The 25,689-nt window shown below is 37.4% G+C and overlaps 1 protein-coding gene across 5 annotated transcripts in view; it reads left to right on the forward strand.

The window, feature by feature from the left end:
- ZBTB7C (zinc finger and BTB domain containing 7C) overlaps positions 1-25,689 on the forward strand; it is a 406,995-nt gene that overhangs the window by 302,038 nt on the left and 79,268 nt on the right. The window contains exon 2 of one of the 5 annotated variants that reach the window (XM_074205872.1): positions 24,200-24,299. The exons of 3 other annotated variants lie outside the window; for them this stretch is intronic. In XM_074205872.1, the coding sequence (XP_074061973.1) occupies positions 24,280-24,299 (20 nt within the window). In that variant the 5' untranslated portion in view covers positions 24,200-24,279. Of the gene's footprint in view, positions 1-1,829; positions 24,300-25,689 lie in introns of those variants that run through there. One more of the 5 variants, XM_074205871.1, reaches the window with a different exon arrangement.

A 25,689-nucleotide genomic window follows, 5' to 3' on the forward strand; every position in this document is an offset into this window, starting at 1 on the left:
TTTGGGATCTTCAGTTTCTTCCCCAGACCTTTCTGGAAGCTGGTATAAAACTGCCAAATGCAGTTCTGTACTTTTTAAGTAATATTTTATTTTAACTGATAAATATGAGTCAACATCGGAACCCAGATCCTCCTGTCTCCAAGTCCAGTTCTCTCTCTAAGAATAAATGAAAGATCTTAATTTTGCTGTCGTCTTCATAAAATGTGCCATTCTCATACTTTTTGAATTTTCACTGACTGCCCCCATATCTAGGAGCTTTTCTCTTTTCCCACTCTGCCTGCTTGCTTCCCTGGCTTCCTTCAAGTATCATCTCAAGTCCCACCTTCTTAGAAACCCTTTCCTTTTTTTCAATTGATATTTTATTTTTCCAAATACATGTTATGAAAACTTTTCAACATTCATCCATATACCCATGTATATATTTTAAGTTACAAAATTTCCTTCCACCCTCCCTTCCTACTGTGAACAGTCAGGTTAATATTGTACATACACATATGTATTAAACATGTTTACAGATTAGTTATTTTCTGTATGAGGAATTCAGATTAAGGGAAAGGAATACATAAGAGATATTTTTAAAAAAGTAAATGTAGTATCCATCAGATTTTGAAGGATTTGGGAGGGGGTTGTTTTGTTTTGTTTCATTTTTTTTTTCCTCTGGATGGGGATAACATTGTCCATAGCCTGTCTATTATGGTTAGCCTAGCTCTCCAAACTGCTGAGAAGAGCTGCTTCCATCAAGGTTGATCATCTCGCGATGTAGTTGTTAATATGTTCGTTGTTCTGTTGGTTCTGCTTCCTATGCCTAGTATCAGATCCTAATTCATTCCATGCTTCTTTAGAGTTCAACCATTTATGGTTTCTTATAGAATAATATTCCATTGTAGTCATGTAACATAACTAAAATGTTAACGAGGGGGAGTGTAATGAAAAGAAGAGAGAGAATTAGGAACTTAAAGTTTAAAAAATGAATGTTAAAACTTGTCCTTACATGTAACTTGGGGAAAATAAAATAAAATAAAATGTTAAATTAAAAAATGTAAAATGTTAATGGTTCGGGTAGCTAAGTGGCACAGGGAATAGAGCACCAGTTCTGGAGTCAGAAGGTCCTGGGTTCAAATTCTACCTCAGACAATTACTAATTACCTAGCTGTGTGACCTTGGGCAAATCACTTAACCCCAATGTCTTGCAAAAAAATTAATTAATTAATTAATTAAAAAAATGTTAGCGGTTTCCCTGGGTAGTCAGCAATAGCAATAAAAGAAACTCTATAAAAGTAATGAGACAGGGGTGGGATGGGGGGGGGGGGGTTGTTCAAACCCTTCTTGGGTCCAAAGCGCAGGTAAGGCCTTTAAGCTACCATGAGAGTGTGGTGTACAGTATATACCCAGACTGTCTTAACCTAATTAAATTCTGACCTCTGCAGAAAAGAAAAAATAAATTGGTAATGGTTGAATCTATCACAACTCTGCTAGCAATGTATCAATGTCCCAATCCTCCCACAACCTCTCCCACATTGATCTTTTTCCCTTTTTGCCATCTTAACCAATCTGATAGGTGTGAAGTGATACCTCAGGGTTGTTTTAATGTTCATTTCTCTAATCAATATCTCAATGATTTGGAGTATTCTATCATATGATTATATCTACCTTTAATTTCTTCATTTGAAAACTGAATATCCTTTGACCATTTATCAAGTAGGGAATGACTTGCAACCTTATAAATTTGATGTTGTTCTTTATATACTTTAGAAATAGTTCTTTATCAGATCTCCTAATTGTGAAGATTGTTTCCCAAATTTCTACTTTTCTTCTAATTTTGGCAGCATTGATTTTATTAGAGCAAAAATATATTAATTTAATATAGTCAAAAATCATTTTGTAGTTTATAATGTACTCTACTTCTTGTTTTGTCATAAATTTGTCCCCTTTCCATAAATCTGATAGAGTATTTCTTGATCTATTAATTTATCTACAATGTCACCCTTTGTGTCTAAGTCCTATACCCATTTTGACCTTATTTTGGTATAGGGTGTAAGATGTGGGTCTATGCCTAGTTTTTGCCATACTATTTTCCCAATTTTCCCAACAATTTTTGTCAAATAGTAAGTTCTTATCAGAAGCTAATATTTTGGGGTTTGTCAAACAATAGACTACTATAGTCATTTACTAGTGTTTCTTTTGAACCTGTCCTAATTCATTGATCCATTGCTCAATTCTTATACAGTACCAGGCAGTTTTGATGACAGCTGCTTTATAGTATAGTTTTAGATCTGGTAGAACTAGGCCATCTTTCTTTATATTTTTTTCCATCAGTTCCCTTGCTATTCTTGACCTTTTGTTGCTCCAGATGAATGTTGTTACTATTATTTCTAGCTTGTCAAAATAATTATTTGGTAGTTTGATTGGTATGGACCTGAATAAGTAATTTAATTTGTATAGAATTGTAATTTTTATTATATTATCTCAACCTAACCATGAACAATTGAAATTTTCCCAATTATTTGGATCTGACTTTATTTGAGTGAGAAGTGCTTTATAATCATGTTCATACAGTTTCTGGATTTGTCTTGGGAGGTAGATTCCCAAGTATTTAATGTTATCTACAGTTATTTTAATGGAATTTCTCTTTCTTTCTCTTGCTTTTGGGCTTTGTTGTTCATAAATAAAAATATTGGTGATTTATGTGAGTTTATTTTATATCCTGCTACTTTGTTGAATTTTTTGATTGTTTCAAGCAGTTTTTTAGATGATTTTCTCAGGTTCTCTAAGTACATCCTCATATCAAAGAGTAAAAGCTTTGCTTCCTCATTGTCAATTCTGATTCCTTCTTTTTCTTATCTTACTGCCAAAGCTAACATTTCTAATACTATATTGAATAATAATGGTGATAGTGGGCATAAACATTTAGAGGTATAAAGTTTCCTCTCAAAACTGCCTTGATTGCACTTTATAAATTTTGGTATGATGTCTCATTATTATCATTTTCTTGAATATAATTGATTATTTCTATGATTTGCTGTTTGATCCACTCATTATTTAAAATTAAGTTATTTAGTTTCCAATTGGTTTTGGTTTCTCTTTCCATGGCCCTTTATTACATGTAATTTTTGTTGTCTCATGGTCTGAGAAGTATGCGAAACTATTTAGCCTGTTTTGCAGAGCACGGTTCTAATCCTGGGGAAGATACAAAGTTTCAGTGACAGCGTTTGCTATCATGGACCTAACCATCTAGTAAAGAGTTGTGTTAGGGTCCGGTGCTCAATTGGTGTGGTGTTACTAAAACAGCTGTTGATCAGATTCGAAATTTAATGAATCTAGGAGTTTTTTAGGGTTGACTTAAATGCTTGACCAAATATAGTCCATGAATGTTATTATAAATATCTAAATGACCCTTGGAAGAAAAAAAGGGTCCCTACCCCTGGGTCAGATGACCATAGGGAACCTTCCATCTCTAACATTCCATGAATCTGTAAGTATGTTCCTTTCAATCCTTCAATGAATCTATAATGGAACAAATTTTGTACTTTGAGTTATCTAGGAAAACCCTCAAAATATCTCTTTCCTCTGGCTATATCACACTGCCTGAAACTCTTTCATTAGTATGCATTTCTTTAGTTAGTATCTTATATTTTTATATACAGTTTTTAGTTTATAAATCATTTTGCTTACAATATTCCTATGAAAAAGATAATACAAGTAAATTATTTCCTTTTTGCCAATGAGAAAACCGAAGCTAAGAGAAGCCACATGACAGATTCACAGAATATTAGAGATGGAAGTTTCCCTACAATTATTATGGTGGAACCTTTTTTTCTGCCAAGGGCCATTTGGATATTTATATCATCATTCATGGATTATAGCCATATATGTGTGTGTATATGACTGTATATGTGAGTATGGGATCCTGGACTCCACCCTCCTAGGGTGGAGGCCTTTAGGGCCTTTTCCTAAGCTAGGTTAAGCACTGCTACCTCCAGAATCCTCTTAAGCACAGTCATCCTGACTGATAGAACTCTTGACATACATTCTCTCCCTAACACCTCAGTGTAAATGAGTTTATCTGATTTTTTTCCCCCCTGGGAAAAGACAATTTGAAGGTACTAAAAGGTAGGTATGGGGTGGGGGGCAAGATTAAGGATACAAAAAAAAGGGACTCAGAATTCAAATGAGTGAATAGAAAGGGATAAATACAAGAGACCTGAGTTACTAAAGACAAATACTCTTCTTTCATTGGTTTATTGAGACTTTTAATTGCTGTGAGAGTATAGGGAGTAAAAGAGAGCTTTGGGTTTTTTTGTGTTTCCAGATCCTGAAAGCATGTCTGCTTTGATTCTCAATAAATCACTTCTCATTTTTTTCTTTGGCCAATTGTTTAGGTCAGGTTGTTTTGATATTGGTATTTCTGTCCTTTTGTTCTAAAGTATGAGATGATGAAAGGCCTGAAGAAATCCTATTTTCAAAGGGATTTTATGTCTTCAGTCAGATAATTTCAGAAATTGTAGAGACCTGAAATGATCATCTGATCCTACTCCTTTGTTATACTGGTGAGGAAATTGAGGTCCAGAGAGAGGAGGAGTGACTTCTCAAGGTCAAGCATCTTAACTACATAGTGAAAGATCTCACAATTAAAACTCTTCTTGTTCAGGACTCTTTCCACCACAGCCCATCCTTCCCACTGTTTTCTCTCAAACTTTCTACTGAGGGAACTAGGTAAATCACTATACTCCTCTAAGTCTCAGTTTCCTCATCTGTAAAATGGATATAATACCATTTGATTTCTTTCACAAGTTTGTTGTGAGGATATCCATTTGGAAACCTAGGTCAATATGAGTTATGATTATTTGTTGCCATTCCAGTTAGAGACAGTTTTTTCTACCTTCAGTAGAAAGAAGAGTTCAATATTTCTTTGAGAGGAATGTTGATATGTTATTTAACCTTGGGGACAGTAGAGTCTCCCTTAAAATGTACAATTCTAGAAACATTTATAAGCTCTTGTCCAGTTTTAAGCACCATTCCCAATTTATTTTTTTCTTTTCTGCAGAGGTCAGAATTAAATTATGTTAAGACAGCCTGGGTGTGTACTCTAGACCACACCTTCTTGGTGACTTAAAGGCTTTACCTGAGTTCTGGACCCAAGAAGGGATTTCGGGAATACTCCTGCTTTGCACAATCCCCACCCCCCACCCCCATCCACCCCTGTCTCATTACTTTTTATAGTCTCTTTTATTCCTATTGTTGACCACCCAGAGAAACCTCTAACATTTTACATTATTTTATTTTATTTTCTCCTAGTTACATGTAAAGACAAGTTTAACGTTAATTTTTTTAAACTTTGAATTTCTAATTCTCTTCTTTTCATTCCACTCCCCCTCATTAACATTTTACATTGAAAGAGGAGTCTTATTCATTTCTTAGTTAATGGAAAGCATTCATGAAAGAATACCAGGGTTTATAAGATCACAGGTTGAGGACCATCAGGGACCTCAGAAGTCATCAAATCTAACTTCATACCTATAGATGGGTAAACTGAGTCCAGTGACTTGCCCAAGGACCACAAATAGTAAGAATCAGAGGCTGGATTTGAAACCAATCCTCTGACATTAGAGCCAGTTATTACTCTTTTCTCTGTTCCTAATAATGTTTGTCCTGTATTCTCAAAGAAGACCAAGACATCAGGGGAGGTGTGCCATGACAAGCATGTGAACTGAATTTGAGTGAGGGGGTAATGTGCTCAGTCACCAGCCTCACTTTCCCCTCTGGAGCTATCTGGGTCCAGTGGCCAGATATGAATCACATTGACTGGAGATGGCCCTGGATGTGAGGCAGTCAGGATTAAGTGACTTGCTCAAGGTCACACAGCTAGTAGTTGGCAAGTGTCTAAATTTGAACTCCCATCCTCCTGAATGCTCTATCCACTGCACCACCTAGTATTCCCATCTCTGTTCTCATCATATTTTTAAAGATCTTCAGGGGAGGGTAATTCAGCCTTCCCAGTACTTAGGCTATTCTTACTTCTAGAAAAGAAGTCCTGACTCTTTGCCCCCTTCTAATATCCTTATTTCTGCTCCTAGTTCCACCATCCTCCCAGATGCTCTAGCTCTTCCCTCAGAAATCCTCTTTGGTTCTTCCTTCTTCCTCATTCAATCAGTAGCATTTATTAAACACCAACTCTGGTCCAGGCACCATATGTGCTAGGCATTAGAGATATAAAGACATAAATAAAATAGTCTCTGCCATCAAGAGAATATAAATTCTATTGGGAGACATTATGTGCATAAATAGTACTTCAACCAGTTGTAATATGTAGAGAATGCATTACAGGAAGGGAAGGGAACAAAGTTTTATTAACATCCAGAACTGTGCTAAGCATTTTACAAATAGTTTTAGTAAATTCAAAGTTGAAAGAGAGTAGGATGAAATTGTGGAACAGGTAATGGTCTAATTTACCTGGAACAGAAAGTGTGTGTGAAAGGGAGTAACATGAAAAGACAACATGAAAGGGGGAAGCTAGGTAGTACAGTGGTTAGAGTACCTGACCTGAGCAGGAAGACCTGAGTTCAAATTCAGCCTCAGACTGTGTGTGACTCTGGACAAGTCACTTAATACCTGTTTGCCTCAGTTTTCTCATCTGTAAAAGAGGGATAACAATGGTACCAACCTCCCAGCATTGTATGAGAATCAAATAAGATAATAATTGTGAAGCACTTAGCACCATGTAAGTGCTGTAGAAATGTTATTAATAAGGCTGGGTTGGAACTAGTTGGTGGAGGGCCTGAAGTCAATGGGAAGTGAAGGAAGGTGTTTGAGGGAGCAACTGATATGACCAGATATAGAAGATTATTTTGAGTGTTATACAAGTGAAGGGAGGAAGATAGCAGAGATACTTTGGAGACAAATCAACGAGTGTGGACCCTCCCTCCTGACCTCTACCTTTAGAATCTCTCCTTTCCTTCAAGGGTTGACCCTAGGCCTCCACTTACAGGAGGCTCCTCCTGATTTCCCAATGCTCCCTGACATTACTCCGTATTTAATCATACACTTTGTCTGCCTATGTGTTCACATATTGTATCTCCTGGTAGAATTTACATCCTTCCTTTGACTGTAGGGACTGGCTGACTGACTGACAATAGTCATTTTTTTAAATGGTTTTGAATGATTGAAGGGGTCAGAAGAAACAAAGATCTTAGGTTCATCTTTTTGTAGCATTCATCAGAACTTTGTCTTTGTTTTTTATACTTGTGAATGTGGAAAGGAAGGAAAAACTCAGTATTCATCGAGGATGACCTTGTACTCCTCAAGTGTCAGAGAGGAGTTTCTTGCTATCTAGCTATCCCTTATCAGAATCCCCAAAAATTATAAGGTTCTGTTTGGTTTTGGTCTGAACCTGTTATTTCATTGACATAGAGAATTTTCAGTGAGGAAGTTCCATTTATCAATACAAATCAATAACTATTCTAGAGTTTATCATCCTAGAGATTAGACATGGACACTTAGATAGCAAATGATTTTTTTTGCAAGAGTGTGTGTGTGTGTGTGTGTGTACTCTTGAACTCAAATCATCTCTACTTGAAGACTGGCTATCTATTATTATATCTTGCAGACTCCAATAAAGTTGCTTAGGTAAGCTAAAATCATCCTAACATGAACACAATCACTAATGAATTGACCACTTGAAAAATTAGTTCCCATTCAAACATTTCTCTTTGTTTAACACTGTCCTCACCCACCCATCCTAACAAAATCTTTATGAGTCTCTAATTATTTGTCAGTAGAACCTCAGAAGAGAATGCTTTAAATACAAATGATTAAAATAGGCCCTTAGGACAATTAATGAAGTCCTTGAGTTTTCACAATAAAGATTATAATCCAAAAGTTTGACCTAAAATGAAAGATGTCATGTTGTGCCATCAACAAAAAGGGGGGAATAAACCATTAAAATCATTCTCCGCTCAAATCAACTCTCAATTCTTTCTTCATTCTAAGAATTAGTGAATAGTCACAATTATAGCTTAAAGTGTGCTAAATGGGAGATCAAATAAATTTATTTTTGTAATTCTTGGTTTCATTTTTCAAGATAATATCCTCATCAAATTTTTCTCACCACTTACTTGAAATATTGGTCTTTGTTTTAAGTGAATTTACTATAATGACCTTTTTCTGGCACTAATTATCTTCAAATATCCTGCATTCTAATATAAGCATATTGATTTTGCCTAAATTTTCACAAATCTACAACTACTTGGCTGATTTTTGATGGATTTTTGACCTATCATTATCATGACCCTAATCTCTCCGTGCTGATCCTGTATTTTCAGAAATCAAACCTTCTCTATCTGATCCCTTCTTTGATTTACTGATGTAACTTTCAATTCTGATCCCATATTCTTTATGAATTTATATTGAGATAATTCTCTCCATTAACTTTCCATGAACAAAAGTGAGGTTTATCAAGTTATCATTTTAAGGGCCATCCTTGTTTCCTTTCTATTATTTTTCATATTTTCTGTCCTTAGACATTTCTTAAGTGTAGTCACAGTTTTGAGGTCAATAGCAAGTTCTGTCCAAGAACCATAACTCATAGAACCATAGACCCATATTCTCATTCTGTAGAACCTGAACCTTGAAATCATTTCATCTGATGCTGCCAAAGCAAGTATAGGCAGGACTCAAAATTCAATAAATTTAGAGCTTTTTAGGGATGAATTAATTAAATGTTTGACCAAATATAGCAGGCTAATTTTTATGTTGATAATTTGGTATAGCCTGTGAATGATGTTATAAATATACAAATGGCTTTTGGCAGAAAAAAGGTTCCCCTTTTATAGATCATGCAGGCTGGTAAAGTGGAATTGGGCTAGTTTTTTTTGAATATTCAGGTAGATTGGTTTTAAACATGTCAGAATCATGAAAGCAACAGAGATAATTCAGTATACAATTGGATTTTTAATCAATTGAAGAACTGGAATGATCAGTCATCAAATGTATACTAAGGCTCTTGAGTGATACCCTGTGCTAAGCTCTGTAGGAGATACACAAAAAATGAAAAGAAACACAATTCAATTCAGCAAATGTTTATTAAGCATGTTGTCAGAACTATACTAAGCACTGGTGATACAAAAATATAAAGGAAACATTCCCTGACCTCGAGGAGATTATAGACTATTTATATCCATTCGCCCATTTCTTCATCCATTCATTCATACCTACACACGTATCCATACACACACACACATATACATATGTAAGTAAACACAAAGTACATACAAATAATTCAAATAATTTTTAAAAAGAATACTAATAATGGTAGGACTCATCACAGGCCTCATGTAGGATGTGACATGGGCTATGCATGGAAGCTAGTTAAGGATTCTATGAAGTAAAGGTAATAAGGGAGAGAATTTCAGACATGAGAAACCATCCTCTAGATTTTTAAATTGGTCTTTGCATTCTGCCCATTTATTCTACTGTATTGTTTTGCTTCTCCTGCCCAGTCTGGCAGACCACCTGTGTGTGTCTCCTCTCCCTCTTTATTATCTGTGTTATTGATGTCAATATTGCAGAGTCTAGTTTGCAAATCATAAAATGAAATGGAAATATAAGGTATTTTAAGTTCAATACTTTGAAGTCAATTAATACATTTTATTAAATGCTGACTCTGTGCTAAGAGTTATGCCATGCCTTGGGAATACCAACACAAAAATAAGAGTCCCTCCCTTCAAGGAGCTTATTTTCTAATTATTCTTTCAGTGGAAATACTGTTCACCACCCACACAGATTGCAACTTCTTTGAGTCAGATGGGTCTTTGTGAGTTACCAGGGTCAAAATATCCATGGTGATTTGGTCAGTCTGAATGAATCTCTTGAGCCAGCTAGGCTGGTCATCAGACTACAGTCATTGAGGCCAAGGTTTGTGCTGGAAGCTCTGTGCTTCTATTTATATTGTATATAAAGCTTGTTTGTATGGTTTTTGTGTGTGTTGTTTCCCCCTTTAAATTATAAGCTTTTCAAGGGCAGGAACTGTCTTTTGCCTTTCTTTGTATCCCCAGCACTTAGCACAGTACTTAGAACACAGTAGGTACTTAATGTTGATTGACTCTGCTTTATCGGCCACACTTGAGCTTCTCCCCTTTAACCCCTACTACATGACCAGAAATCTGAGGACTTGAGTTGGGGACTCAGAGTGCATAAAATAATTAAACAACAGTGCAAAATAGTCTAATGCAATCTGATGCAAAATGTCAGAAAAGCCAATGGGAAAATTAAGAATTGCATGGACTCTTATAACCATAGAAGACTTAATAGAGTAGGTGGGACTTGAGACCTTGAAAGATGTTAATAATAAGGTAATATGGAAGTCCACTCCAGGGGGCCATTGGTCCAACACTGTGGTACCCAGTGCTAAGGAGGAAGCTTGATAAGGACCAAAGCTCCTTTACAAGGAGCTTTCATCAAAACAACCCTATAACATAAGTAATGTATGTATGATGATCTGATGAAGAAAATGAGGCTTAATGGACTTCTTATCCATGGTCTTAGACATGTTAAAGTCAGAATTCAAAGTAGGGTATTTTGCTTCCTAGGAAAGTGATCCTTCCACTATATATCTAAAGTTTGAGTGGTATTTTGGCAATAAATGCAACAACAATAATGATAATTCACATTTATACTTCATGTTATTTTTTAAATAGGGTTTTATTTTTTCCAATTACATGTAAAGGTAAATTTTAATATATTCTTTTTGAAAGAATTTTGAGTTCTAAATGCCTCCTTCCCTCACCTTTTCCCCTTCTTAAGACAGTAAGCAATTTAATATAGGCTACAGATGTACAATAACTATAAAGCATTATAAGGTTTAAAAAAGCTCTCTTCTCAAAGCAGCCTTGTGAAGTTATGTACTGGAAGTATTTTATTGTACCCAATTTACAGATGAGGAAACCATGACTTTGAGAAGTTCAGGGAATTGTTGAAGATAAATTACAGAATTGAGAAACTAGGGCCTTCGTGTCCCACTGCAGTATTCTTTCCACTATACCATAAAGAGAGGAGGAGAAAAGGGAGGAAAGTAGGTGTGAATCAAAACATAGAAGCTGCTAAATATTCACTACAGAGATTCACAACTGAGAAACCACAGCCAGAAAATTCAGTGGACCATCATAGTTCTGCTTGCCCCATGTTCAGCTAACCCATTACCATCTGTCACAGCAATTCTTTTGTTTCCTCTGGCAGGAGAAAAACAAAACTTAACTTTCTTGAGTCTCGGGTTGAATATTTCTAAAAATCTACTACTTGTTACTTGTGTGATTTTGGACAAGTCACTTCCCTTAGCTTGGCCTCATTTTTCTCATCTGTATAAGGAAATTGGTCCATTTGACCTCTGAGATTCCTATTACTTCTATATGCTGCAGAGAACTGTCAGATATAGATTGTTTTGGTTTCCTTATTTTCCAAAAGAAAGGCTGCTATTCCTTCTCTTTTCCCTTATTCCCTGTCCCACTGTACAACTTTGGCCTGGATTACTGAAACCAGCGACAAGAAATGCAGTCCCCTTATTAAAATAATGTAATGTCTAACTAAAATAGAAACCTGAGATAACAGTTTTTGATGTTTTAATGACTGGGCTCATTAGACAGACTTCCCACTTAAAGTGTCTGTCTAGCAATTAAGGCTAAAAAAAATCATAAATGATGACCACACCTTCTCCAGCTTAATGGTTACTCTGAAGGCTGGTCTTATTATCGCAGCGATACAGTCTGTGATAAAAAAGAATTTAAGATACTCTCCCAAGATTTATTTGCCCATTAGCAAGCTGGAGGAGGAAGGTTAAGAGTACTCTTAAGGTCAAAACTGGAAAGAGATCTTGTGAATAATAAGGCTCCTTGAATTTCCCTCCAGCTGAAATAGACCCCTCCTGGCCCGATGGTGAGGTCCCTTCCTTCTCCAGAGGGGTTTTCGTTTCCTCCTGTCACACTGAAGGGCTGTGAATTGTTACTCTGAGTGAACCCCAGACATTTTTTTTTAGTTAATTGTCAAGCTCCCAGAGCAAATGGTATAACCACTGAATTCTGGGTCTATTATTTGCAGCTCAAATCTGCTGACTTGGAGAAGGATATAAGGGGTAGACAGGGAAAGGAAAATTAGAGCCAGCTTCCAAGCAGGCTGGACTGGGGTGAAGTCAGTATTCTTGAGAGGGGGTGTGGATGGGGAGAACGAAAAGTGTTCAAAGACAAATAAAGGGGAATCTGCCCCAAATTGAGAGTGGAAATTGGCCAAAGCTTTCTAATAAGCCTGTGTAACTGTTACAGCTGAGCAGGTTAAAATAGATACCAATAATTTAAAAGGGAATTGTTTCAAAAGAAGAGGGGGTTGGGGAGGATTCTTTCGCCCTTTTATCACCCTTGTCTTGAGTGATGAATGATATTTGTATAGCATTGAGGTTGTTAACTGAGCTATTATACCTGTCCTAGGGATAGGGCAAGGTTTTTCATTGGGGGTGATGTGTATTCTGTTAGCAGTACTTATCATCTGGACAGTCAGAGAACCATACACAACCCTGACTTTTTGACACACACCCCCCCAAGGGTGGAAACTGGGCAACAGAAATGGCTTCCTTTAGCTCTCCAGATGGAAGATTGTATTTTGCAAAAATTAAATTCAAATTTCATAACTAACCCAACCCTTAGCTGTATCTTCCACCCTCAAACCTGAGCCTGCCTCTTTACCTCTGATGAGTTTGGTGAATTAGGAGGGTCAGAAGTTTGAGACTCAGGGTGGTCATTAGAAGGGCAGGAGAATTGCAAAGCTGAAGTATATTTTGCCCCACCTCTACACCCTCCACAAAAGAATTTCTTGCCCCTTCTCATCTGATTTCCTTGAATTTCTTCATCATTCAGCTCATATTCTATCTTCGACTGGAAACCGTTCCTGGCACTAGCCTTTTTCAGATTTTTTAAAATTTCTTGGTATATATCTTACATGTACCTAGTTATTTATGTGCTGACACCTTCATTAGACTGTGAGCTCTTGAGGGCAGGGATTATATTTTTGCATTTATATGTATCCTCATCCCCTAACACTAGTAATTCTCATCAGGTAAGCACTTATTTACTACCTGTTTACTGACCGACTGAGCAAAGGCCAAAGTGGAAGCCCACTCTAGGGGGCCATTGGTCCAACTCTGTAGTACCCAGTGCTAAGGAGGAAGCTTGATAAGGACCATAGTCTCCCTGGAGAGTGGAGAGAGGGAATGAATGGAATAGAGAAACAATTTCTTTCCTTCCTTCAGGAGCCCTGCAGCGGAGCCTTGCCAAGGCCACCCACAGTAAGTTATTATTTAACGCTAATGAGCTCTTTGTAATTAGGGAAGTATTTTACAGTCACTATTAGTTATTCCTGGCAAAGACCCTATGAATAGGCAAGTGTGGTTATCACAGTTTATCTGTGGCACTAAGAGACTAAATAGCTCACCATCCTCTTGGTTCCCTTCAAATCTGTGAGGGGAAAATCAGGGTCCAGCACCTCTAAGAATAGGTGTGGGGATGGTATTACTTTACTTGGACCCTGAAGACAGAGCTAGAACTAGGTGCTGAAAGAGTAAGATTTCTCTGACATGTAGGAAAAAACTCCTTCACAATTAAAACCATCCCAAAGGGTAATAGGGTATCTCAGGAGAAAGTTATATTCTCCATGGCTTGGAGAGGGAGGGCTATGACCACAAGAAGGTACCAAATGACCACTTGTTGGGAATGTTATTGGTGGGACTTATGCTTTGGGTAAAGGTTGGAATAAAGGCCTTCAAAGTCTCTTCCAACACTAAGATTCTGTGAGCCTACCCTCTGAGTCATTCAGCCACCCCCAGCTTCCCTCTTTCTGCTAATGCCAATGGAAAAGGGCTCCTTCCAATTTATTTCTCAACACTCCACCCTGTCCTCTCCTTCTTTCCTCTATCCCCACTTCCCAGTTCTTCCTTAAGTAAAAGAGGTATTCAGTCAGCGTCCACACACTGAACTCAATCAGGTAACCCTCCTCATCCTGTACCCCACCTCCTATCCCTACTCAAGCAGATACCCTAGCTCATGAACTGGCAGCAGAATTTCCCTAGCCTGGACTGCTGCCTCCCCTCCCCTGCCATCACTCACGTGTGTGTGTGTGTGTGTGTGTGTGTGTGTGTGTGTGTGTGTGTGTAAGGATAAAATGCTGGAGCAGGAAGCAATTTGGTGGCTGCCCTGATTTCATCAAGTGTGCCATTTCCTTTCCTTCTAAGTACTCTGTCCATAAAATGCATTTGCAGGCAGCGAATCCTGTGCGATTCCTATTTCAAAACGTTCAATATCAAACCTCTCTGGATGCCTGACTGGCCTCCCTGCCACTGACCCTTCTTCAAGGAATTAGGCTTATTGTAAGACCAGTTTCTCTTCTGCTTTCTTTCCCTTTCTTAGACGGTAGGACATTTCTCTTTTCTTTTTTCTCCCCTTCAACTGGGGAAGGATGTATTTTTTACAATGATTATTTTTTTCTTTGTTTCAACTTTGATTTTTTTTTTGGTTTCGCCTAAAAAGATCATGAAAATATTTGCCTATCAGAACCAAAATAAGCTTCCTTAAATGAGAATGGTTTTAAGATGATTAGATGCCTATTTATGTGTTTACCAAAGGTCAGTGGATAGGATAGGGAAAGAACAGGCACATTTTGTTGGAATAGGCTTTGACATGTCAAAGTGACTGTTATAAGCCAGATTGTGTCTATTTTGACCAATCTTTCTGTTTGAAATATGGCTTTCTGTACCTGTGAGCTAGAACAAAAGAGCTTACTAGCTGTCTTCAGGTCAAAATCAATTTGATTTTCTTCATCTAGATGTAAGATGTGATCGAAAAAGATCCTCACTGATCCACATCTGTAATGTATGCAGGGGTAGCCTTCTACTATTTTATGGGCACCCAGCTTCTAACTGTAGCCAGGATTGAACTAAAAGGGGGGGAGGACTACTTTTCCCTTTCTGTAAAATGGAAACATTAGAGAAAACCTCTACCTTAAAGGTGTCAGAGAACATTAAGATAATTGTCACTTTTGGGACTGAACATGAATCTGCAGTGATATCTGGGGTTTCTTATGGTGGGGAGGTTTAGCATTTGGGAAGATTTCATGGTGATATGATACACTATTTTAATAGTGTCTATAATCAAATTATTTAATTCCTAAAGTCTCCTGCTGTGGAGGTGTAGACACTCCTAGGTTTATGGGCATTTTTACAGCAAATTTAATCATCTTTCCTGTGAGAGGAATAACCCAGGAAAGCTTAGCCAGGTAGCAGAGGGCTATGAAGGATGGCAAGTACTGCTCAGTAGGGCTGCTAATATATAGGCATGGTCGACTGCTGCTATTCATCCCCCTGCCTGCTGCTTCTCAAGACAGACCTGTATCCAGGAGGAGCCATTATGCTCAGCCTGATTCTTTTCCTTTCAAACTCTTCAATTCTAATGGAACTGATATGAGGTCAGGAAACAGAAGTCACTCAGGAAATAGTGGCAAATAATTGTGTGACTTCCTGCAAAAAATACAGTGAAATTGTAACTCAATTCATTAAACTTTTACTGAGTATCAATTTTATTTATTTATTGAGTATCATAATACCAAACACTGTGATAGCCAATGAACAGTTTACAATGCCCTTGGGAAGCTTACAGCAGGAATAGCTTGTATTTGTAATACTCCCTCTAGAGTAACCTCCACAATGCAGAACTCATAGTTTTCAGATTGGTTCCCCAGGGTTTGGTGAAGAGACTATTCTTATAGGTTCCAAGATGATCTTGTGAGTCTGTGCTCCTACTATGATAGGTCATGAACCCCTATTGGTGGGCTTCTTCTTTATGATCAACCAGTAGACACAATTAACTCAGGGCAGTAGCATTTACAAAAATGACATAGGAGAAAGGGTAGCTACAAAAATTTCCATCTTAGCCTGGAGGATACTCTTTCACAAATAAACATAGTTTCTATGGGAAGAATAGTCACAAAATTGGAGTGCAATGATAGTGAGGCATACATATAAGTAACATGTAGCCAAGACAATTCATTTCTCTGGTATTGCAGAATCTTGAAGTCCTTTCTCCCTTCTCAAGGGCAGGGCTAGTTCTCCTTTATATTCATGGCCAATTGCCTTCTCTTTTCATAAGTTTCCTTCCTTAAAGTTGCTGCCTTTCTATGTCTGTTTCTTTCTTGGAAGTATATGCCTCAGCTCTCTGTTGGATGTATCTTGAATGTGCTTTGCCAAACTGGGCCAGTAACTCCTCTTCAACTAGAGGCACAGGGGTCAGTTTTCACAAAGCATCTACTGACCTGGACTGACCCAAACTAATTATCTCTCAAATTGTCTTTTAAAGGCCATCTGGAGAAATAACCAATCATCACTCAGTTATGTGCTGCTCTTCCATCCAATTCAGTCAAATACATACTTTGTTCATTCTTTGTAAAGAGATCACTGGAAACTGCCTCTTCATAATTTAGTATTTCTTACTAGATTAGAGCCTGGGATAGGAGCAAGAATTAGTCAGAGATCAATGTCTCCACACATTTATATAACTCTTTAACATTCAGCCCACATTATCTCAAGGCATCCTTTAGAAAATCTTTTGAGTTGGCTTTTAATCAATCAACAAATATTTGTTAAGTATCTATCAAATTCCAGGCCCTATGCTAGGAGGTAGGAATACAAACAATCTCTACCTCCAAGGAGTTTATATTAAAATGTGGAACACAACAAGGATATACGTATACATATATATATATATATGTATATATATATATTCTTTCTAATCATTCTACATATATGTATATATGTGTTTGTGTATGTATAGAATAATTAGAAAGGGGGCGGCTAGGTGGTGCAGTGGATAGAGCACTGGTCCTGGAGTCAGGAGTACTTGAGTTCAAATCCGTTCTCAGATGCTTAATAATTACCTAGCTGTGTGGCCTTGGACAAGTCACTTAACCCCATTGCCTTGCAAAAACCTAAAAAAATTAATAATTAGAAAAAAAATAAATGTAGTGTAGCTTTAGAGGGAGTGCATTCCTTCCACTGCCAGTTGGGAGGCTTCAAAAAAGGTTTCATCTAAAAAAGTTGTGATTTACCTGCATCTTAAAGAAAGAGATGGATTCTAGAAGGCAGAGGAAAAGAGAAAGTACATTCTAGGCATGATTATCAGTCAGCGGAAAAGTAGCCATATAGATTATGAAAAGGTCATACAAGTGCTGTTGCCATTTTACAGATGTGAAACTGAGGCCCAAACAGGTAAGGCATTATGTGACTTACCCAAAGGTACAGAGATCATAATTGAGAGAAATGGGAGCGAGATGGGATTTTTATGATTCAAAATACAAAACACCATGGTCTGATGGGGAGAGGGGACAGAGAGGTTTGGAGATAAAATATTTTCATGAAGAGAGACAAAACAAAACTATATATGACAAAGTACCAAAGAAAGAAATAAACAAAGTGTTTGGATGGAGCTTAGGTGATATGAAGGAGATAAGGCTAGTCTGGGACTAGATAAGAATAGACCTTGAATGTCTGTCTGGCTAAAGAGTTTGAGCTTCATATAAGAAATAAGAGTCCACAGATAATTTTTTTTTAACAGCATGGTGATAGGAATAAATAGATCTCAACTGCCAAGAACCTCCAGTGTACTGGGATTTATTTTCTTTCCCTTTCCTTTTATGAGAAAAATGGTTTAGATTTATTCTGTGGGTTTTTTCCCTTGGCTTAGAACTATATTCTTTGAAGAATTCCTAGTGTGAAAATTTCTTCCATGAATGTAACTCAATTTAGAAGATCAGAGTTCTAGATATAGTGGAAATCTCAGAAGCTATCTGATATAATCCCCCCATTTTACAAATGAAGAAATTACGTCCCCTAAAGGTTAAGTACCTGCCCAAAGTCACAGAAGTAGTGAGTGTCAGAAACAAGTAGTATTTGCACGTAAATTCTCAAGCTCCAAAATCAAGGTTCTTTCAAGTGTAGCATACATCCAAGACTTTTCCCTGGGCATTGGGTGCTTAAATGACTTGCCCAGGTTCATTATTTCAAAAGGCAAAACTTGAATTTCTATCTCCCTAATTCCAAGGCAGTCTTCTATCCATTATGCTAATTTATTTATTATCCTTTCAGGAAAGAAGTATATACTAGAGGAAAAAAACCAAGTATTTCTTTAAAATAATTATCACGGCTCAGTTATAAAACTTAGTCTCTTCATCTGCACTTACAACTTTTGTATGATGCATTGTACATTCATGTAATTAACATCAATGGTCAAAATAGTAATGCTGATCTCGAAGATGAGAGAGATTTTCAGTCTTGTTCCCTATAGCCTTACCTGGTTGGGGGAGGGGGGTTCCTCTATGCCATAGAATGAGATCTAAAAGAACAAAGTGCTGTAGGTTGGTAACAGGTAGGCAAATGAACATAGTCTGAGTTTTAGAACTCAGAAGCAGGAGATAGGTCATCTATATAATAGAGTTTGATTATATCTATATTGGGGAAGTTTGATTATTTGATGAACAAATATAGAATCTCATAAAAGGGCAATAGGCAAGAGTCATATCTACAGAGTGGATAATTGTAGTCAGTAACAAAGAATCAGTGAGATCTAGAGAATAAAATGAGGGTGAACAACAATTGAATATTAGACTGATCAATATAAAAGGAATAGATTCAAGGAAAGATACTGTAAGTTTGTCAAATCACATGGGCTGAGTTTATCCAGTTGAGTTTGTCTATATTTCAGGAGCTTGTTTTCAGAGCTTTGATATTATTATTATAATTATTATTATTATTATTAGTAGTAGTAGTAGTAATATTAGTAATTAAGAATTTATATATATATATAGTTTAGTTGTAAGAGTGAGTATATAATAATTGAAGCTTCAGAATTTGTAAGTGGAAATATTAATCTTAACATTAGCCAAAACAACTGAGTATAAACTGAAAATGATAAATGGAAAACAATTGTGTCCAACTTTGTTTAGGTAATGTTAACTGTGATCAAACAACTGATATGGATAATGACCAGCTGGACATGGAGCAACCAACCTCCTGGACAAATATTAGACATTAATCAAAAAAATAGAACCATTGTTGATATTAGCCATGATTTAGATTTTCACTTTAATATTTGTTTGCATTTATACACATCATATATATATATATATATATATGCACACACACACATGTGATATAGATATATCAGAATCCTATTCAAACTCTGAAAACTTCAATATGGGAGAGAGTAACATCTATTTTATTATCTTTCTATGTCTGAGAGAGATGTTTTACATATACACATATACATACATATATGGAGAGAGTACATGGAATATAATATAATAATAAAATAATATTTATGTGCACTTTGCGTTACTTCATACTTTTAACATTTCATATATTTTGTATTGTGATCTTCACTACATATCATATCAACATATAACTTAACAGCCAGCACATAAACATATATTCACACATACATATTACTTGAAGGTTTGCAAAGCATTCTCTATTAAAGCTTAAAATAGCACCAAGATTTGGGGGGTATATTTTATAGGGTAAGAATATAGAGCCTTAGTTGACCAAAGAAAAACTTGAAGTCTCTAGACATGAAATTACTTGCTTAAGGTCTCTCAATGTGTTACCAGTATAAGGAGGAATCTAGTTTATTATAGGTACCCTGAAACATGCTGGAAGAAGGAAGGAATTGCTCTTAGAAGGCTTGGGTTTGAGTCCTACCTACTTTTTGGATATCAAAATACTCATATATAAAATAAGGGAATTGGACTACCTGGTCTTTAAGGTCACTTTCAGTTCTTGTAGTCTATGATTTAGACCTACTTCCCACTTATCTAGTGGGATCTTTTATGATAAGAACTTTTGTGTTTTGAGATTATACCCCTGACTGTACATATGGAGGACAAAGTTGGAGAGAATTGCAGCCCTTTTCCACCTCACACATTGCCTTAAGAATGGCAGTCATTTACACTTAAATTTGAACACTCAAGCTGTAGTGTTTATGAAAGAAAACTAGAGACTTTTCTCCATTCTGAAGGCTAAGAACAAAATCTGGGTGGGAGATGAAGAGGGCAGCAGAGCACCTCCCACAGAGGGCAGCCCTGTGTGTGGATCCATCCCTCTAGGTTTGACTTGGTATTCTTCCTTTCTCATTGACACCAACACTCAGAGGAGAACTTGGTGTATTAGTTCAAGCTTGTGGACTTGTGCTCTCTTGGCCCTGCAAGAAAGATAAGTAGAATGGTAACAGTGTGTATATTCCTGACCCATTGCACTCTCAGGAGCATAGTCTTTGAGCTATGTCCCTGTTCTTAGGAACAAGTTTGTACGAGGCCGTTTTCAGACTGGACAGTGAGTAATAGAGGAAAGAAATTGGAACCTGGCCTCCAGAATCAGTTTTGTTACTTTCTCAACTTTTTATGCCTCATTTCCTTAGCTGCCAAGTAAGGATAATAATACATGACCTGTAGTATTACAATAATACAATCTCTCAAGGTTGTGGTAATGATCAGTTGAGTCTTTGGAGATAAAAAGTCCAGGCAGTATAAGGTATTGCTGTTAGCATGATCTATAGAGAACATGTGGTGAGAGACAACTATTTGGTCTGAAGTGTATAATTTTTGGCCATGGAATTGACTCAGAGAGACTTTGATTTCCTTGTCATGATGCTTTGTGCTCATTGGAGGGTGCTGCAAAGGCAGATGTGTCTAGGGACAATATGGACAAGGGAAAGAATTTTTTGCATGTGTTTATGAAGATCATTAGTGCTCACTCACCCACCCTTCCCTTCTTCCTTACTAACTTCTTAATTACTTATCCTTTCTGTTTATTCTTTTTTTTTTCAGTTTTTGCAAGACAATGGGGTTAAGTGACTTGCTCAAGGTCCCACAACTAAGTAAGTGTTAAGGGTCTGAGACTGAATTTGAACTCAGGTTCTCCAGACTCCAGGACCAGTGCTCTACCCACTGTACCACCCAGTTGCTCCCTCTGCTTATTATTCTTGAGCAACTATTATTGCCTTATCCAAGTCCATATTTCTGACATCTGTGGCATCTATCTTGTGGCTATTTTGCTTTGCCTATGAGAACTGAAAATTATTGACTTTCCAGAAAAAAACCACTGATTTTCTAGATGGGGAAGCTGAGGTCCAAAGTGGGAAATTGACTTTCCTGAGGTCAAACAGCAAGTTAGTGGCCGAAAAAAACCCCCCAACTCATGTCACCTTAACTACCAGTCTACTGCTTGTACCATAGTATGTCCAAAAGTTAACTGTGGGCTTGTTTATTTTTTATGATCAGCCATAATAGCCACAGTAATAAATATATTCTCTGTGCCAACAACCTATGAGACACTCATGTGAAAAAGAAATCCTCAGATAGTAAATGCTCGAGGCATCTACTGAAACCACCAGTTTATTTCCATTGTGAGAGTGGTTCTGGCATCAGTGTGAGGAAGCAGGACTTTCCCCTGATATTTCCTCCCTTGAACCTCACAGATTATGATTCAATTTATTACAGTTGTGGTTTGTGGATTCCATGTTGTTTCTGCCTTCTTTGGTATAGACACACAGCTTCAGAATCAAGACTTCTGGAAGAACTTGGGGGCAAATTAGTGGGGGATCAAATTTTTCATTTGTAAGAAATAATACACTTTAGGGTGGGCTTTTATTTCCTGACCTCTTGACCAATTCCACCTGCTACCACCAGTCACTACATGAGTAATACAAAGGTGAATATGCCACAGTCTTTACCCTCATGCAATGTATAATCTACTTGGGATGGTAAGATAAATTTGCCATTAAATATAATACAGAGCAAAACATGGAGAAGTAAGAACAATAAACTATGGGATTTCAAAAGTGCCAAGGCTTATTTCACTTCTAACTGGGAGACTTAGAGAAGGCTTCATGGAGAAGATGACTTTTAAATGGGACCTAGAAAGGTAGGGTGAATTTAAATTGTTAAAAATGTGAGAGAGATGGCATATTGTCCTGAACAAAAGAAGCTGGAAAGTTCATCCTCCTTCAAATCCTCTCCTCTTTCCATTCTACCCACTAACTTCCTCCACTACATCAAAGCTCTCCCCAAGTTCACCTCCAACATAGAGCCTTCTCTGATTGACTCACACCTGACTACAGTCTTACTAGTGACTCTATGCCACTGTTGCCCACTTACCCTATTCTTCATTCTTCCTTCCTGCTCTGATTTACCTATCCCTTCTGTTGTTTATCCCTGAGCAGCTATTATTGATTTTGTTCAAGTCTATATTTCTGACATCTGTGGTTTGAAGCATAGTGTCTCTCTTGTCTTGACTACCAAATTGTAAACTCTCTCTGTATCCCCCAGACACAGTGTCCAGTACACAGTGAACACTCAGGAAATAAATCTATCATATAACCTTCTGTGATGACACTCTCTAAAGTGTTAGCACTGGGCCTTCCTATAAGCATCTCTTTTCATGCTTCTCTGGGCTTTAGCTCTCCCCCAAACAGCTCTCAAGGTCATCCTTTCACAAGAGTGAAGGAGCTCATTTCCAATGGGGTATGGATTAAGAAATTCAGGAAAGTCTCCTGAAAGAATAAGGGAATAAGTGGGAATTTTCTTCCACCAACTTTCCCTAAAAACTGAAATTCTACTATTACTAATTAATTTCTTTGTCATTTTTATTCTATAAGAGCCCCTTGATTAATTTTAAAGGATCTCTTTTTATCTATCTGTGCTTTTGCATAAAAAGTGAAACCCTACAGGAATAGAACACTAGAAAGTTTCATGGGATGGGGAACGGGGCAGGGGAGATGTAGAAAGGGATAAGCTATAGAAAGGAGAGGTAGGACTCCAAAGAAGTTTTCTTCACAGTTTCTCTAACATATGAACTCTGGAATAAAATTTGGCTAGGGTTCCTTTGTTTGGAAAAGCATACTCACCCACAGAGGTAATTATGTTTGAGCTTAATGATATTTCCTTGAGTAAAATAATAGCATGTGTGTATGCACACACACATACATGTGTATACATATATATTATATTAGTATGTATAAGTGAATAGCATGTCATATGCATATACATATATACACATGTATCTTTAAGGATTACAAAGTGCTTTATATGGTAACAATTTAGCTAGTGCTTTACATCAATACATTGTCTCATTTAAGTCTCAATAACCTTGTCCTGAATGTATTGTAGGTCACAGGACTATAGATTTAGAGTTAGAAGGAACTTTATAGGTTACCTAGTTCAACCTCCTCACTTATAGATGAAGAAACTGAGGTTCCTGGTGGGTTAAATGACTCATCCTCAATCATAGAGCTAGTAATTATAGGAGAGACTTAAACCCAACTCCTCCCAATTGCAGGTTCAATTCTCTTTCTGTGATGCTATACTGGTTCTTAGATGCTTCATTTCTTGTGTCATTTGGGCCTAACATCCTGTAAGGAGGGAGTTCACATCTATCCAAAGTCCTTCCTTCGGGTGCCCTGCCCACAAGTTTTTGGTCCTTCCCAAAATGAGCCCCATCCCATCCTGTTTGGTCCACCTGGTGTCTACTCCTAAGCTCCAGGGTTACCAAGACTTCACCCAAGGTTTTAGAAATCTGGATAGGTTAAGAATACTGACCAGTCATTAGATTTCTGACAAAAAAAATCAGATCTTTAAGATCTAGAAGGAGATAGAAAACTTATGGTTCAGGAGATACACAATAATCCCTGAATCAGAGAAGGAAAAATGGTTAATGGATAAACAGCTAATTCACAAGCATTTATTTATTTTTGAGAAATATTTTATTTTGAATTTTACAATTTTTCCCCTACTCTTGCTTCCCTACCCCCACCCCCCACAGAAAGCAGTCTATTTGTCTTTATAGTCAACAAGTATTTATTAACCATCTCTTCCATACCAGGCATTATTCTGGTCATTGGGGGGTGCAAATACAAAGAACAATGATTATAACATCTGCCTTCCTATACACACAGCCCTAGGCTCTTCTCTAGGAGTAGAGATCAAGACCTGTACAATTTGTGTAGCAAATTGTGTGCCCCTCCCCCACTTAAAAGTATGCGAAAAGATAACTATTGCTACAAACCAGAGGGTCAGCCGGAGTGTTCTAGTGTTGCCAAATGGCCAGGATGTAATACCACTCTCTCTGCAGGTCACCCAAAGGGCAATGAAGAAGTGCCTGGTGGGCAGAAATTGGCTGCTACAGATTTACCTGTAAGACCCAACATAAGGATGCTTCACCAGAGAAACAGGTGGGCCAGAGTTGTAGAGTTAGTTTGAGTAGGCAGACACCTCTTGGGCTTCAGTGCCCAATGCTAAAGTGCCCCCAATGTTAAAGTTTTAAAAACTAGTACTTAAATGGTGCTATAAGGGTTGTGAAACTCTTTACAAATACCTCACTTTATCTTCGTGACAACCCTGGGAGACTGGTGAATGTTGTTACTAATAGTTTTTAATACCAGTTACTAATAATACAATTTATACTATATTAATACAATTAATCACATAATAACAATACCAATAACAGACTCAGAAGAAGGCTTTTAGTATGTTATGAGGTGTAGGGAGAGGCATAGAAAGCAATACAGGATGAGATATTTTGGGTAGGTTACATTAAATCCTATTTGTTTATGGAAGAAGCTATAATCTATTGAAGTAGGTAGTAACTGATAGACAAGAACTATGGAGGGAGAGATTGTTGTGTTGCTGGCATAGTGGGGAAAGGTGTTCTGGACAAGGTGAGCCCTGAGTTGGTTCTCTAAGGATAAGTAAGATTCAGAGAAGCATAAAGGAGGTAAAATAGTTTGAACAAAGACCAGGAGCTGAGACTACAAAGCAATCAGGATGATGCACAGTCAGAGAATCAATCTGACTGGACTGAAGTATATAAGAAGGGGAATATAGAAAACCAAGCTGGAAAGACAGGTGGGGACCAAATTGTGAAAGTCCATGAATTCTTTCTCATTCCCATTCTCCATTGTACCTTTCTCCCTGGCTTCTTTCTCTCATTATTTCCCTTTCCCTCTGCTCCTTTTCCCTTTCCCACTTCTTCTTCCTCTTTTTCTCTTTTCCTTTTCTCCCCCAACTCTTCTGAGATGAGGTCTCAGAGGTGACCAAACCCTGCCCCCTCTGTACCGACCTCTATATAACATTCAACATCACTCAGAGGGGTTGTCTGAAAAAAATGCACTTAGTCTGAACATAGGGAACTGTAGTCATTCAGTAAAATGGCCTTGAAACTGCAAGTGTTATTGAAGGGGAAAAAATAAAAGCTTTTAACTCCCCAGGTAGAAGTCTCCTTTGAAATAATTTCAAATAACACTATTAAGAGTGATACCCCAAAAGCCAAAGAGAAAGCTACCCTCTGGTTTCCAGCAAGCCAGAGAAATATGTGGTATGAAAACACATTTAATCTTCTTTGGCTAGTGGCTGAATGGGGCATACTTGTGAAAGAGCCCTTGAATTCAAACTCCTCACAATGTTAGAATTTCTGAGCTCAGAAATGTTCCCAAATGTTCTTGTACATCACCCTTCCTCCTTCCCCCTTTTTAATGATCTAAGAAAAGTCGGGGGCTTATAGGAAAAACTGCCTGCTGTCCCTAAACATGGGTGTTTTCCACTTTCCACACTTGGTTGCCACCC

Source organism: Macrotis lagotis, chromosome X (genome assembly GCF_037893015.1).
Source record: "Macrotis lagotis isolate mMagLag1 chromosome X, bilby.v1.9.chrom.fasta, whole genome shotgun sequence".
NCBI lineage: Eukaryota > Metazoa > Chordata > Mammalia > Peramelemorphia > Peramelidae > Macrotis > Macrotis lagotis.